The sequence below is a fragment of the Macrotis lagotis genome, chromosome 1, assembly GCF_037893015.1.
Source record: "Macrotis lagotis isolate mMagLag1 chromosome 1, bilby.v1.9.chrom.fasta, whole genome shotgun sequence".
In the NCBI taxonomy this organism is placed as follows: Eukaryota; Metazoa; Chordata; class Mammalia; order Peramelemorphia; family Peramelidae; genus Macrotis; species Macrotis lagotis.
The window spans coordinates 847755383-847772889 of NC_133658.1; the positions used below are offsets into that span (position 1 = coordinate 847755383).

General features: G+C 37.6%; 1 protein-coding gene across 1 annotated transcript in view; it reads right to left on the reverse strand.

Annotated features, from left to right (window-relative positions):
- The window catches only part of PSMB2 (proteasome 20S subunit beta 2), a 39968-nt gene extending 26250 nt beyond the window's left edge, over positions 1-13718 (reverse strand). The window contains exons 1-3 of the mRNA XM_074217518.1: positions 13488-13718; positions 7761-7883; positions 2542-2612 (exon numbers count right to left, since the gene is read on the reverse strand). Of these exons, the coding sequence (XP_074073619.1) occupies positions 2542-2612; positions 7761-7883; positions 13488-13578 (285 nt within the window). The 5' untranslated portion in view covers positions 13579-13718. The remainder of the gene's footprint in view (positions 1-2541; positions 2613-7760; positions 7884-13487) is intronic.
- Positions 13719-17507: the final 3789 nt, after the last annotated feature.

The following is a 17507-nucleotide window of genomic DNA, read 5'->3' on the forward strand; positions in this document are numbered from 1 at the left end:
AGTTATGGTATTTGAATGTTATAGAATACTATATTCTATAAGAAATCATGATTGGCTGAACTTTAGAGAAGCATGGAAGGAATTACATGAATTGATGCTGAGTGAAGGGAGCAGAACCAAGAGAACATTGTACAAATTAACAACAGCAACAACCCTTTGAGATCATCAACTATGATGGCTGCAGCTCCTTTCAGCAGTTCAGAGATCAAGGACAACCCTGAGAGACCTGCTATGGACAATGCCACATCCAGAGGGAAAAAAACCATGAAATCTGAAAGCATAATATGTTCACTTAAAAAAAAACTTCTCTTATGTTTCCCCCTTTCTATTGCATGATTTTCTTTCTTTCCCTTGAGTTTTAATTCCTCTTACTAATATGTCAAACATAAATATACATGTTCAACTTTTACCAAACTGTTTATCACCCCAGGGAGTGGGGAGGAAAGGGAGGATGGTAGAAAAATGACCTCGTAAATTTGCAAATGAGTAAATGTTGAAAAACTACCATAGAATGTAATTGGAAAAACAAAATAAAATTTCAATTAAAAAAAACAAGTCTTCTAATGTTGTTTACATTGGTATGTTAGTAGCATTTATCAAATCTTTCATGACAATAACTAACAATATAATCAATTTAACTATAATGACTGGTCATTCCAAAATGTATTTCTTCTCCTCTACACCTAGAGATTGAGTAACTGTAAAATTCCCTGCTGATAGTTACTAAATAAAAATTTATTCCTCATAAACACCATTGGTTCTTCTCTCCCTCTCTCACCCCTTTACTAAAGCTCCAAGACACAGTTAGTAAAGGAGATTCTTTTGTTAAGTACATCAAACATCTCAGCAGCTAGAAGATTAAATGAATCCACTGCATTTGCATGAACACAGCTAGTCTTATCTCGATTTTAAAAGGAGCTTAATTCACTTATTAATACCAGAGTATCTACAACAAAATGTTTATTGTGCCTAAAGGTGGAATTTGGAATTTTCCTGATAAGTCAGAGAGATATTTTACAAAGCAAGTCACATGATACATTTTGCTAAATATCACAGAATATCCGGCTGGGATTTGGAATTATTTTCCAATTATGAAAGTGAAAGAGGAAATGTTATTGGGTTTTCAATCAAGTCAAATATTTCTGTTGAATTTTCCTACTCCCTCATCTATTGTAACCCATGACTGAATTTTAGTTTCCATTCATGTCTAAAACTCACCTGGTATTCAAGCTAACACTTCAAGAAAATGAAGCTCTATTTCTCAAGAGGATTCCAGAAAGAAGTGTTATGAGGAACAAAAATAAATGACCCTGAAGAGCTGCAATATCATTTTCTTAGACTTGACTACAAAGCACCTGCTCAATTTGTTTTTATAACTGCAACAAGTAATTTAAGGTACTGAATAATGAATTTATATTCAAAGAAAGATCAAACCTGTGCACATAATATTGAAGTTGCTCTAAATACAGTTTTGAGGTACAGTTGAAGATGCATGAATTTTATAATTTAGATCAATAAAATGATCCAAAAAAGGGCAAAAAATATGATCAACAGAGAGAAAAATCAATGCTCTACCCATCCCTGGGAAGTTATGGCTGTAAAGCCATAACTTGTAGTCTCAGGTTTGTTTCAGACTTGCCAAAGGATCTTGGGCAAATCCTATTGCCATTTTGTTGTCTCCTTAGGCACCACTGGCCTCAATGGGATGCTGTCTAGATTAATTTAAGGAAAATGCTTTTTTGCAAAAGCCGTATGATTGGGAAACCTTTACAATCTTTTCTCAGTACTCCTCTGTGGTTACTAAGTTTTCTTGTCTTTACAGATTAAAAAAAAAGCACAGGGTGATGAGGTCATATGGTAAAGATTCAGTTATGGTCCCTTAAGAGAGGGGAAAATACACAAAGAGAGGGAAAATACACCTTATAGGCATCTCATATGCCTTCCTGGAAATATGTCATATCTAATCTTCTTGGATTCAAAAGCTAACAATGTATTTTGAAAAGAGGAAGAGAGACAATCTAAATCAATGACATGGCCAGAACCCAATGAGGAAGGCAAATTCCAGATGGTCACAGAAAAATTCCTATTAGATGAAGAATTTCAACATCAGTCAGAGAGATAGCTACTTGCTTAGAGGTTTGATCAGAATAAAAACTTGGATTATTTAAAGGGCTTAGAAACAGTTTATCTGTACTGTAAGGATTTTAATTATATGACAGATACAAGTTAATTAATGCAAAGTTAAAGAATAAAGAAAAAAACAAATCAAAACATAATCAAGTGCAGGTAATGGTGTGTGTTCTGCACTAAAGTTGCTACTGAGGGAAACTGTGTGGGGTGCTTTCCAAATTTCACCTAGGAAATTTATAGAAAATACAGAACATATCCAAAGAATGAAAGACCAAAACTGTGCCAAGGGGAAGAGTTGCATCAAGGTGAAGCAATACAAACAGACTACTTATGTTTAGAAGGAACCTTGCAAGGAATAAAGAAACAGCCTCCTTCCCCTAATATTCAGCCTTGTCTGCCTGTACTCCTTACCCGACTCCGGAGGTAGTCAGCCAGATTTCGACGTGTGAAGTTAGCTGCTGCTGTGGGAGATAACTCATACCCTGGTGAAAAATACAAAAAGTTAGACTTGCATTGAAGTAAAATGATGTAGTATAGTCAAATTTCACACCCTCCTAACATTCAAAATACAGAACCACAGTACTAAAAAATTATGAATGGATATTAAAGGTCGTTTTTGTCTAATCCTCCAGTCAAGAATCCTCTGTCATCCCTGACAAGATGATCATTAGCTTTAAAAACCCACTCTCTCAAACTAGTCAATAGAGGACAATTCTAACAATTAGAAATGCAATGTTTACACTTGACCACCATCTACCTCACTGAAATCTGGTCTTCCTAACCTCCTCACTCTAACCCATAAAACTACACAAAGTCTAAGTCTAATTTCATAAAATTGTAAAGGTAACCTTTCTTGAAACCCTATCATATCTCAAGTGCTCTCTTTATCACATTCTTTTAGCCATTCCATATACATAAATGAACCGGTTTGGAGTACTAAAACAGTGGCAACTAGCATTCAATTCAATTTCTAGAGGAGATAGATAGCAAATGGGGTTAAGTGGTTTGCCCAAGGCCACACAGGTAATTATTAAGTGTCTGAGACTGGATTTGAACCCAGGTACTCCTGACTCCAAGGCTGGTGCTTTATCCACTATGCCACCTAGCCACCCCTCTAAATCTTAACATTAGTACTCTCCTTTTTGGGACACTTTTCCATTAAACAGTATATAACTGCATCAGTTTTTTGGGGCAGTTATACTAGTTACAGTGAATTCTCAGTCAATTAAAACCCCTAACCTATTTCCCCCCCCCAAATAAACTGTTAAGTCTTTCCCATTTTTTATGTATACAATTGATTTTTTAAACTGGAAGACTACACTTTACATATATTCTTATTAAATATATATCACTGGTTTAAATCTAGAATTACAATCTGTTAAAATTTTTGTATTCTTCTTCATTATTCAATTTATTAGTCAATTTGATAGGTGAGAAAAACAGTGAAGTCTATAGCCACAGTAAGAATAATATGAATTGATCTAAAAGGGCATCAAATCCACAAACTTGTTTAAAGTCACCAGTGTGATAACCTTCTGTACAGTATGGTTTCATTCAATCAAGAAATGAGACACAAGCATACAAGCCTAAGATGAACAAGAGGATTCAAGAAACACCTTGAAAAGTATAAATGAATCAATCAAGGGAAGAAATGGGATATTGGGACATCTTTAGAAATGAGTTATTATTAGAAAAAATAAGTTTTGGGAGCCAAGATGGCAGTGTGAAGGCAGCATTTCCAGGGAACTCCTTCCTCAGGGAACTCCAAAAGCTGCCAAATTATGACTCTTGCCAAAATTTAGAGGGGCAGAATCCACAGAAAGACTGAGTGATACATTTTCCCAGTCCAAAATGACTTAGAAGTTCTGTGGGAAAGGTGTGTCTCACTAGGACTGGTCTCAGTGAACAGTTAAAGGGGGTGGGGAGAGAATTCTGATACACCAAAATGAGTGTGGAGTGAGGGAGCACCAGCTGCAGAACCTACAGCGAATCAGGGGGAATCCAGCCTGCACCTCAGAACACAGCCCATAGACAGTAAGGGGGTTAGGGGAGAAGGCAGAAATTTCTCTGCTCTTCTTGAGGGCAGGACTCTGCGGTTTGCCCACACTCAGATCCAGATTGCAGTTTGCCCTTTCATACTAAGATACAGCTCCAGGGAAAAAGGGAGTGCTGTGGTTGTCTACATATCAAAGCACAGGCAAGAGAGCATAAGACCTTGAAGGAATGAAGGTCCCAGTGGGGTGTCCCCCCCAAAAAAACCCCAAAGCCTTGGAAGTGCAGTCTTGGACTGAGGAAATGAGTAAACAACAGAAAAAGAAGAATCTGATCATAGAGAATTACTTTAGTCCCATGGAAGATCAAAACACATACTCAGATGATGACAAAAATCGAAGCTTCTGCATCCAAAACCTCAAAGAGAAATAGAAAATAGACCCAGACTATGGATGAGCTCAAAAAAGACTTTGAAAAGCAATTAATGGAGGTGGAGGAAAAATTGGGAGGAGAAATGAGTGCGATGCAGAAAAATCATGAAAACCAAATCAACAGCTTGATGAAAGAAATACAAAAAAATACTGAAGAAAATAATATATTAAAAACCAGTGTAGGCTTAATGGAAAAAAAGCAAAACAAAAGGCAAATGAGGAGAAGAAAGCCTTAAGAAGCAGAACTGGACAGCTGGAAAAGGAGATAAAAAAGCTCTCTGAAGAAAATAACTTCTTCAAATCCAGAATGGATCTAAAGGAAGCTGATGACTTTGCAAGAAATCAGGAAGAAATAAAACTCTTCCAAAAAAACCAAAAATTAGAAGAAAATGTGAAATATCTCATTGGAAAAACAATTGACCTTGAAAACAGATCCAGAAAAAATAAATTTAAAAATTATTGGGCTACCTGAAAGTCACGACCAGGAAAAGAGCCTAGACTTCATTTTTCAAGAAATAATAGGGAGTGGCTAGGTGGCACAGTGGATATAGCACTGGCCCTGGAGTCAGGAGGACCTGAGTTCAAATCCTTCCTCAAACACTTAATAATTACCTAGCTGTGTGGGCAACACACTTAACCCCACTGCCTTTCAAAAAAAAAACCTAAAGAAAAAAGAAATAATACAAAACAAATTGCCCTGAGATCCTAGAAGCAGAGAGTAAAACAGAAATTGAGGGAATTCACCGGTCACCTCCTGAAAGAGATCCCAAGAGAAAAAACTTCTGGAATATTATAGCCAAATTTCCAAACTTCCAAATCAAAGAGAAACTTCTAAAAGCTGCCAGAAACAAACAACAAAATTCAACTACCAAGGATCCATAGTCAGGATTACACAGGATCTGGCAGCATCTACATTAAGGACTCATAGGGATTGGAACATGATATTCCAGAAGGCAAAAGATCTTGGTTTACAAAGGAGAATCAACTACCCAGCAAAATTGAACATTCTCTTTCAGGAGAAAAGATGGACTTTCAAGGAAACAGGGGACTTCCAAACTTTTTTAGTCAAACAACAAGAGCTGAACACAAAGTTTGATCTCCAAGTGCAGGACTCTGGTGAACCATAGAGGGGGTGGATGAGAAGGACTACTAAGAGGAACTTAATGATATTGAACTGTTTGTATTCCAGCATGGGAAGAAGGCATTGATAACTCATATGAACTTTCTCATTTATAAGAGCTGTTAGAAGGAGCATATATAGACAGGGCACAGGAAGGAGCAGAATATAATGGTATAATATAGTAAAAAGATGGATTCGATGGGTGATAAAGGAAAGTACTGGGAGGAAGAGAAAGGAGATAAAGAAGAAACTAAGAAATTTCACATAGGAGTTAAGAAAAAGCTTTTTAAATGGAGTGGAAAGGGGGAAGGCAAGGGGGAATGAGTGAGCCTTCATTCTCATCAGAAATGGCTCAGAGAGGAAATAACATATACACTTAATAGGGTATAGAAATCTATCTTACCCTAGAGAAAACTGAGAAGAAAGGGATGGGATAAGGGGGAATGGGGGGAATAGGTGACAGAAGAGAGGGAAGATTGCAGGAGAGGGTACTCAGATACAACACACTTTTGGACAGGGCCAGGATGAAAGGAGAGAGAGAGAGAGAGAGAGAGAGAGAGAGAGAGAATAGAATAAATGAAAGTGGGGAGGAATAGAGTGGAGGGAAATACAGCTATTAATAGCAACTTTGGGAAAAATATTGAAGCAATTTCTCTGGTGGACTTATAATAAAGAAAGCAATTCACCCCAGAGACAGAGCCATTGGAATCTGAACACAGACTGAAGCACATTTTTTTCTCTCTCTCACTATTCTTCAGGTTTCTCATCTTCTTGGGGAGGAGGGGGTTTATGTTTATTCTTATAACAAAATTATTGTAATAATATAAAATAAATCTAGATCTTAAAAATTAAAATAAGTTTTTAAATATAAAGTCATTAGTTTGGAGAATGTTAAAATATATGTTAAGAAATTTTGCAAAATAAATTCTAACAATTTAAAAAGAGAGGCTATTAGACTAAGTGTCCAGTAAAAAAGGAAGAAAAATATTGTTGCATATACTATTCACATACTCAAAAAGAAAATTATTCTTTTTCCCCCCCAATTCAACAAATATTTATTAAATGCCTAATCTGTTCCAAGCACTGTGACAAAGAAAAAAAAAAAAGCAGACCATTCTTCAAATCATCTTGAGCATATGAGCTTCATTTATGTTAATCATGTCTGCTGCTCAGAAAGTTATATTATGTATCCTACTGAATACTTTCATAAAGAATTAACAAATGATTTCATATGTAAATTAAATTCCTTTCCAGTTCACATCTCTACATTGTGTTATACCTGTGAATAATTCCAGGTCTAGAAAAGTTTGTCCTATTTCAATGCCCTACAAAGTGCTTTGTGCCTGGAAGCTGGTCTTTCCCATCAGAAAAGGGCCCTGGCCTTGAAAACACCTGTGTCTTTTAGTCCTTGCTCTTCTAAACACTTCATTTTTCTATTAGTCTTATACTTCTATCATAATGCTCTTGACTACAAATTTTGCTACACTGTAGACTCTGGAATTTTTTTTTAACATAATGATGTCAGTTGGTTTCACAAAAGTGCATAAAGATTACTAAACCTATCAAGTCAATAGATCCTAGCCTACATCATCTTGCTGTCATCATTTTTTACACCTGAATGGGGTTTTTTATCTCAATACTGCAGACTTAATACAGTGACTATGAGACTAGGTTTCCTAGAGTTTGATGTAGAGAGACAGACTACTGTGTTAAGAGACACTGTTTTGTTATTAAAATCCATTTTTTTATTAAAATCAGAATTTAAGTTAAATTAAGTAATTTCAACCCAAATATAACATTTTAAAATCACTCAAGTCCCTATTAGAAGTTGATTTTTTAAAAATCTGTTTTTATTTCAATTCAATCAAGCAAATATTTTAGTATTATGAAGCAGCAGCAATAAGATAAAAATAAACTTAAGAAAATCAAGTAATCTGATAAATCATAGGTATTAAATAAACATTTGCTATTGAAAAATTCAAGTGATTCCGCCAGGTCTTCACTTTAATCCTCTCCCATAGACTTAACCTCCTCACTCTACCCACAGAAAAAGCCAGGGCACAGACATCCTGCTCTGGACTACCTACCATTGCGCATCTTGTAAAGTTGTACATTTTTCTGAATGTATTCAGCAAACTGCACAGTGTCGCCAGCCTCTCCAACACAGAGAAGTAAGATCTTCTCACTCATCTTAAACATCTTGTCATGATCTATTCAGACAATAAAACACATTCATCATCACAAATCATGCTCAAGTTCAATAAATGTAAACCTTAAACGAAAATAGAATTTAAAATTAGACAGTATTCTACAATGTTAGGTAGCAGTCTCATCTCTCATGGAGTGCCTTCAGGATTAAGCACATTTCCTTAATGTTATTTGCCACTGGAAATTACAAATATCCAGATATTCCCAAATATTATCAGAAGTACTTTTTAGTTCATGATAATCAAGGCCTTGAAAATTTCTTCTGGAGACCAAATCAAGTTTTGGTTTTGAGGAGATATAGTGGAAAGGGACAGAATCTATAGGTACAAAGAATACAGCTAAATTAAGAGGACATCAAAAGAAAATGACCTATGAATAGGTAAAAGAGTAATTACTGATAGAAATTTGTGGAAAATTAACTGAAAATACAGATCACTATAAAACTGCTAACTAATATTCACCACCAAAGTATAGACAAAAAAGAACTATAACAACAAATTATATAAAAACTTTCAAAATAATTCAAATATTCAAATCTAATCTGGTTATGCCAGATTCTTATTCAGATTAGGAGAGAAATCAACATTCAGGCAACCATGGTGCCTTAAGGAACCTAACTTCTTATTCAAGCTGGGGCGTCAATAAAACATAATCTCCCTATCGGACTCTCACTTTCACTTTCAATTTTTCAAATACTGCTGAATAATCTTCCCTGGAAGACATGTTTCATGTCTGAGAGCTTCTGAAATATCCCAATCCTTTAATAGGATTTAGAGAGCATAATGCTGCTGTTAAACAGTTTTAAAAATATTTGCGTGTTGAAATTGCCAATAATATAGTTGGATAGGGTTAGAGGGAACACACAAAATGTAAATGTAAAATTACTAATATGTGGCCTCCAGGTCATATATGTATGTACTAGAAATACAGAAAATCTAAATTGCATTTGTTATATTGGCTGAAGGAGCATATCACTTTGCAAACAAGTTTAACATTTTTTTGTCATAACAATTTCAAGAATGCATTTTTTCATTGTGAAATCAATTTAAACAAGTACAAGAGTTATTTGTTAGCTACCTACAGTACACTGCCCAGAGCTGTATGAGGAACCATAAGAGATACAAAAATATAAGGACATAGCATGACATATATCTCAAAGAACTACCATAATGCAATTGGTTCTAGTTCAGGCTCTGACATAATTTTGTGACTGTGGGCAAATAACTTCTTTGCAATCCAACCTTAAAATATAAAATGGAGCTAATAAGGAGGGAGAAGAGGAAGAAGAAAGGAAGAAAGGAGAGGTAATGTGATTTCATTGATATAGAGAATTACCAAGTGAGTTAACTACCTCTCCCCAGGCAGAACATCAGGAACTGCTCCAAAACTATTCAAGTCTTCGAGAGTTGCCTGAGCCACTAAAAGATGGAGATAATGCTCTGGATTACACAACAAGGATATATCAGAGGTTGAATGTGAACTTAAGACAGGCCTTCCAAAGTCTGAGGCCAGTTCTTTATTCACTAAACATTACCTCTCAAAGGTTCATAGAATCAAAAGATTTAGAGCTGGAAAGGGCCTTCCAGGTCACTGAGTTCCATTCTCTCATTTTTACAGATTGAAAAAACTAAGATTCACAGGAGCAAATGACTTTCCTAAACTGAGAAGATTGTTAGGGATCAAATGAGAACATATGCAAATAGTAACAATAGTAACAAAGTGCTATATAAATCTAAGGTATTTACATTATTACAATGAAGTGTAGAGTGTATACAAGCTTTCAGTAATGTAGGAAGCATTTTCATTTTCATCCATTATACAGATATCTCGAGAAAATGTCTGTTAATACACCACTTTCAAGGTCCTGTTCCATTAAACAGTAAAAATCAACTAGAGCTGCAATAATCAGGGTAATTTGCAAGCATCTCCATAGACTGGTAGACAGACTAATGATAAATTGTAATTACAGTATACATAATATACTAAAGTAATAAAAATATTAATATAGGACCTTGAAAAAAACAATTGAGTCTTCTTTCACTTTAGGAAATCAGTCATTTTTTTGAAATTATATCTAACACATTGAAAACATGCTGACAGTACAGTAGGTAACACTGACACCCAAAGGAATAGTTTGACTGAACTAAAATGGCAAGTCAAAGCAAATCCAAGTTCCATTTTTCAGTATTTTAGCTTACTTGACAAAATAGCAATTATAAAATATTCTAGATGGGAAAATATAAAAGCTTATTGGAGGAAAGAGGATTTTGAACCGAATCTTAAAGGATTTATTAAGAATAAAACCACATTTTTGGCCTTTCTCCATTTATGGGGAAAAATGAAGGAAGGTTATAGATGTAGTTTTATTCCTATACCTCCTTTAAGATTCAGTTCAAAATCCTCTTTCCTCCATTAAACTTTTATGGTCCACAATAATTTCTCCCTCTACTGAACTTTTGTGACACTTTTTACTTGAACACTGTGAAAAACTCTAGGTATTATTTAACTTTCTCTAGGTCCATGTTTCCTTTTAACTATACTGTAAATTTCTTCAGGGCTGAAATTTAATTTTTTACAAGATTCAGAAAAGCTGGTACTAAATTAGTATCACTATTATGATAGAATTAGAAGGGGATATCTCACATTAATAAAGCACATTTTACTCTTCCAATGTACTTTCCCTCAAATAAATACTCTACCAGTCTAATGAAATAACTAAAGATTGCTTCTTTAAAGGAAGAAAGTTGCTGGTTGTTTAAATTAAAACACTCCTTTCTGTAAAGATTTTTGTAACCACTCTAATTATATAATCTGTTCACCTCCATCTGATTCCTCAATATGATTTTAACAAAAAAGGAGTAAGGCTTTCTTTTTGAATTACAGGATCAAAGAATATTAGGGGAATCTTCTCATACAAACCCTCCCCCACTACAGGAATTCCATTTCCAACATTACTTAAAGTTGGTTAGCCTCTACTTGAATACTTCCAGTGATAGAGAAGTCACTATTTCATGAGGCAGTCCATTCTATTTTGGGGAAACCTATAAGTATTAAAAAAAAAATGCTTCATTTGAATGAGTCCTCAACTCAATCTTCCTATAACTTCCAACCAATAGCTTCACTCCTGATCTCTGGAGTTACACCCCCCCCCCCCCCCCAAAAAAGAAAAAGGGAATCCACTTTTTACGTACAAAAGCCTTTTGATTTTTGAAAACATGTCATGCCATCCACAAACTTCATTTTTTCCAGTTTCTTTTATCCCCAATTCCTATAGCAGTTCCTTGGATATCTAGCTTTCCTATTCTTTACTATTCTGACTTATAGCCTCTACATGCTCATTTGCCAGCATCTTTCTTAAAATGTAAAGTCCACATTCAAACTCAGGGCAGGGAATGGAAGGGATAGAATCAATGTAGGCTTCCTCCCTTTTAATCTTTACTTGTCTTCACTTCAGGGTGACAGGATATTGGAAAAGATAAAATGTGTTGTATTAATGTTAAATATTATTAGTTATTATTCCCATTTAGTTATCACAATTATGATACTGAGTGATGGCTATGTACAAAGCAGTGCTGGATACTGCACACATGCATCTTTTCTGAAGCTCTTTGTTCAGTCAAAGGATATTACTTTCTTCAATAGGGGAGTATTGTTCCAAAGTAAAAAACACACAGGTATTTCATGCAGGCTACTTAACATTTCTAGGCTTCAGTTTCTTCTATAAATGGAAGGAGTTGAATTGGATGGTCTCTGAGATTCCTTCTAGCTCTAAATGTGTGATCTTAGTTAAATAGTACTTCATACTCAAATCTTATGTTTGATACAAGACTTAATTTCTAAAGTATAAGGTTTCAAGACAGTATATCTCTTGGGGGGTGGGTGGGTGGAGGGAATGTTTGCTCTCCAAGAACATTAGGAACTAGGAAGCATTTTCATTTTCATCCATTATACAGATATCTCGAGAAAATGTCTGTTAATACACCACTTTCAAGGTCCTGTTCCATTAAACAGTTAAATGTTTTGAATGAACGAAACTCAAGAAAAGCCCTATAGATCTTATTGCAATTCCCTTATGTGATCAAAGAAAGAATAGGAGACCTTTAGAGCTTCAAGAAACTGAAGATTCATTCATTTATTCTCCACAAGAAAGCTGAATCTGGAGTCGGAGGAAATGTCTCTACAGTTACTAGCAGCTTGATCTCTAGCGGGTTCCTTTACTTCCTCGGGTCTTAGTTTCTTCACTTGTTAAAATAGGGACTAAAATGATCCCCTAAAGATTACTTTTAGCTCTTAATCTATGCTCCAATGATTTGTGTTCAGCAAATTTAGACATTTAAAAGCAGTACTACCAATTCATCCTTCAAATGATATTGTATCCATCATTAGTCATTTGAACAAATCTGGAAATAACCCACTCACTTTCTTACCCTCATTGTTTAAAGGCCAAAGAGAAATAAATACAATGAAAATCTTGCCATTGTTTTCAAAAGAGTTATTACAATTTAAGTAATTCTCACTACTATGCCAACTCCACCTGAACTCAAAAACAAATAAGTGGACCAATCCTAGCAAGAGAGAACTTGTGGACAGCAAGATTGAGGTTTGGTTGGATTCAGGAAGTCGTGAGTTCAAATGAAACCTCTCACACAATATCTGAGTGACTCTTGGCAAGTCACTTAACCTCAAGGGGCTGTAGGCATATAGTAAAAGAGGGAGTTTGCTCACCCAGGAATTCCCTGACATCACAGGTCCAACGGCAATCCCTATCCTCAGTTGTTAATAAAGAAGAGATAAAGTGGTGATGAAGGGTAAGGGAAGGGAGAAAGGGTTGCCTTTTTTTTGCATTCCCATTACTTACCACAGTGCCTAAAGCATAGGAAAAATTTATACAAAATATCGTTTTAGTAATTATCATATAATAATAGTAATTAATAAATGCCAGTTGACTGACAAGTAAGAATTTTGGACTGGATGTCAAGAAATCTGGGTTCCAATGTCTACTTTTTCGGACAAGATTACTGTGATTTTGGTTGTCGTGTCCCTTCTCTGATCCTTCAAATAGAAAATAGGGATAATACCTGCAGTTCCACACCGGTCTGTGAAGAAAAGGCCTCAGAAACGTCTTTTTATTTTATTTTTAATAATATTTTAACAATAATAATGATTTTTACTTTAATAATAAAGCTATTAAGAGTCGTTTCCCTCCCCAAGTCGTGTCTTGCACCTGAAACGTGCCTTGAGCAAAGCACAAACTTTAGGTAGGGAAGGGAGTTCAATGCAGTCATTTTGCAGATGAGGAAACCTCGAGGGAAGGGGCTCTGTGGTCCCGGGTCACACGGAGAAGGAGAAGAGCTAGGATTCGGATTCGGGTCTCCCGCCTTGCAAGCGCGGGGGGCTTCCACCGCCCCCGCGCTGTCTCGCGGCAGCCGGGGCACAAGGGGCGGGAGCAGGCCGGAGGTGGCCGGGGAGCGCGCCGGGCTGGCTGCCTCCGACAGCCCCATCCACAGGGCACCTGGATGGGAGGGTCCGCGCCCGCGGGGGAGCCCCCGGGCCCCTTCCCTCCCCGCCTCGTCCCCTCCTGCCGGGCCGGGCGCGGCCTCACTCACCGTCCTTCATCTGGACGATGTTGCTGGCGGCCACGCGGTCCGAGGCCACCAGGATGTAGTCGGGGCCCTGGATGCCGATAAGATACTCCATAGTGGGCGCCGGAACAGGGCTGGTCGCGGCTCCGGCCGGGGATGCCCGCGGTTCCTCCTCACCGCCGGCTCGCCGGGTGAGACAGCACCGCGCAGGCTGAAGGGGAGGTGGCCCCGCCGCGGCGGCTGTCGCGCTCGGATGACGTCGCGAGACCTCGCGAGAGCCGCCTGCAGCCCGCTCCCCGGAAGGGAGGAGGATTACGCAACAGCTCGCGTCCGCCCTAGGAGAAGAACGGGGGCGGGGCAGGGGCGGGGCTTGGGTCTCCGAGGTCCCGCCCCCTTGGAGCCCCGCCCCCCTGGGCTTCTCTAGCTCCGCGGCTGACATTCCTCCATCCATAGATGCTACTGTAAAGAAAACAGACTTGGGACACAAATTGAGGCACAGTCTTACCTTCCTCCTCCTCTTTCTTTTTCTCCCATTTATCTCTTCTTCCTCCATCTCCGTCCCCATCCTTGCCCTCTCATCTCCCTTCTTCTTCCTTCCTTCATGTCTCTTCCCTCCCTCTCAGTTCCCCATGCCTCCCTTCTCCTCTGCCCCAGGTGCCCGCTTCCTTCCCTCCTCTTCCTCTCTTTTTAAGGTTTTTTCAAGGGTTGAGTGACTTGCCCAAGGCCATTCAGCTAAGTAATTATTAAATGTCTGAGGCTGAATTTGAAATCAGGTCCTTCTGACTCCAGGGCCGGTGCTCTATCCACTGTGCCACCTAGCCACCCCCTCTCCTTCCTCTTTCAATCACGTATCAGCCCCTATAGTCTCTCCTTCCTTCCACTCTTCCTTCAACCCCATATCTTCCCTTCCCATTCCTTTGACCCTTCATGTCTTTGTCAACCTCTACTTTTCATCTTCTCTCTTCATATTTCCCCTCTATCTCTTTCATTTCCCCACCTCTCCTTATGATTCATGACTCTCAAACTCAGCCAGATGTGTTTAGTCACTTGCTCATCCATTATCAAAAAACACTCAGCCTATTCAGAGGCAGTTCATCGTTCTGAGAGAGATGACCCTCCAAGTTTTTCATTCTCTGGGTTTCTGTAATTATTGGAGTCTCTTGAAAAGCTGCCCTGACCCCCTCCTTCAATGCTTTACTGTTTATCCAGCAGACACAGAGAAAGGTTGAAAACTTTCAATAGATACTTTCCTTCATGCACAACTGCAGTCTCCTTCCTGTTCTCAGAGAAATGGAATTTTATCTACAAACAACTATGAAAATAATATTCCTCTGCAGGAATTTGGCCCTCTTACCCTTCTAAATTGTTCTTTCCTGCTCTCTTCTTTGGAAGAAAGGAGTACATAACCCGTAAATGGTTGGAAGCTGGAGAGATTATTAAGACCCTCCTCCTTTTAGAGATTCATTGGGTAGTGGTGGTAGGACCATTCTTTGTTGACTGTATTTATATCCACACAATGATGTTTTTTAATTTCTTTTTACAAATATTTTATTTGTTTTCCAATTATATACATTAGTAGTTTCTACCTATCATTTTTTGGTAAGGTTTTGAATTTTACAATTTTCCCCTACTCTCTCTTCCCTTCCCCTACCCCCCACAGAAAGAAGTCTGATAATCTTTACATTGTTTCCATGCTATACATGGATCAAAATTGAATCTGTTGAGAGAAAAATCATATATTGAGGAAAAAATGAAATATTAGAGATAGCAAAATTATGTAATACATAAGAAAACTTTTTTTAAAAAAAACTGAAAGTAATAGTCTTTGGTCTTTGTTTAAATAGTTCTTTCTCTGGATACAGATGGTATTCTCCATCACAGATACCCTAAAATTGTCCCTGATTATTGCACTGATGGAATGAGTAAGTCCATTAAGGTTGATCATCACCCCCATGTTGCTGTTAGGGTGTACAATGTTCTTGTTCTGCTCATCTCACACAGCATCAGTTCATGCAAGTCTTTCCAGGTTTCTCTGAAATCCCATTCCTCCTAATTTATATTAGATCAATCCACACAACTATGTTTGCCAGCATCTTCCTTACAGATGAGATGAAACAATACTTTGTCAATTTCAAAGTGTTATGCCAAAGTCAGTTACTATTATTATGGTAATTGTGTTTTGTCTACAACCTTCCTACCAAAGATGAAATTTATTCTCTGAAAGATATGTCCTTTCAGGCAGATGAACATTAATTAATCAACAAACATTAATTAGGCACCTACTACATGCAGAGTTCTATATTGGGGAGGTGGAGTTGTGAAAGATATACAAAATTTAGATAAGGCCCAATACCTGCCACTTACTAATGAGGGGGACAAGACTCAGAAAATTCTAAAAGCACAATGTTATATGACGAGTGCATTAGAGAGTTACAAAACAGAATACCACAAGGAGTGTGAAGGAGACCACTTTAGCAAATGGGAGAGGCATAGGAGGCTTCCTGGAGGTGGCATTTGGGTTGGCTTTAGAAAATATTTAAGAGTTCAATAAACAAAGAAGGGGAGGAAGACTATTTTAGGTAGAGAGAACTAGAACATAGGCTATGTTTGGGGAGGTGGGTGTGGTCATAAGATCATCCAGTTTGACTGAAGCATAGAGGACAGAGTTGAGTAATACAGGGGTTGAGAGTGACTCTTGAAGTTAGGAAGATCTGGGATCAAATCCAGCAATTAATATATACTAGCTAAATGATGGTGGGAAAGTCATGTAATCTCACAGTCCCCACAGATAACATTTTAAAGCTATAAATGGACAATCTTTACTACTGGTGGAAATTTCCACACTACAGCCACCCTCTACTGATGAAATTCCTTCTACAGATTTCCATGATGCATCCCAACTCCTCACCACCAATATGTGTATGAGGAGGGGAGTATGAGTTAAGGCTGAGAAAGGAGTTGTTTAGTCTTTTCAATTTTATCTGCCTCTTCCTAACCACATTTGGGTTTTTTGGGGTTTTTTTTTAGGTTTTTGCAAGGCGATGGGGTTAAGTGGCTTGCCCAAGGCCACACAGCTAGGTAATTATTAAGTGTCTGAGGCTGGAATTGAACTCAGGTACTCCTGACTCCAGGGCCAGTGCTCTATCCACTGTGCAACCTAGCCACCCCCTACATTTGGGGTTTTCTTGATAAAAATACTGGAGTGGTTTACCATTTCTTCTCCAACACATTTTATAGGTGAGAAAACTCAGTCAAATAGAATTAAATGACTTGCCCAGGGTCATACAGCTAAAATAAGTGTCTGGGATCAGATTTGAACTCAGGAAGATAAACCTTGATTTCAGGTTGGGCATTCTATCCATTGTACTATGTTAGAAAGGAGGGTGATGGTTTATTATAATGGTGGTTAAATATGCTGTGATAGAATTTGAATTTTAGGGAGGCAATAAAGAATCAGGAAATTTGATCAAAAGAGTAATATTGTGAAGGATGAATTAGAGGAGGCAGAGATTGGAAGCTTAAAGACCCTTAAGAAAGCAATTGCAATTGTCAAAATATATAGTAATAGGGGACCCATTTTAGATTGGTAAAATGGGAGTAGAGAGGAATGCCTTCAGCCTAGGGAGAGAAAAGGTTGGTAGATCACAGATAGCCAAATTCATCAGAGATGGGATGGGGGAATTGATTGCAAAGATTATTTGTGTATTGTCTGAGATTCCTCTTCTTTCTGGTTCAATATAGCTCCATTCCAGAGTAAAACTTCAGGGAAATCTTTAAAATAAGAGTTAAGAATTGCTCATGTCTCCCCATAATGTGGGTAATAGGATTCCTTTTCAAAAAGGTGGTCAGTGGATAGCAAGAAAATGACGTCCATCACAGAAACTGTTCAAGATACAAAACACAGCTGAGCATTAACACAGAAAAAAAATCTCGAATGGCCTATTGCTCTCAATTACCCTCAGAGAATAAAAACAACATTGTAGGATAAAGACAACATTGCAGGATTGTTGAATAAATAGCTGCTTCACTTTTCACATTTAGGCC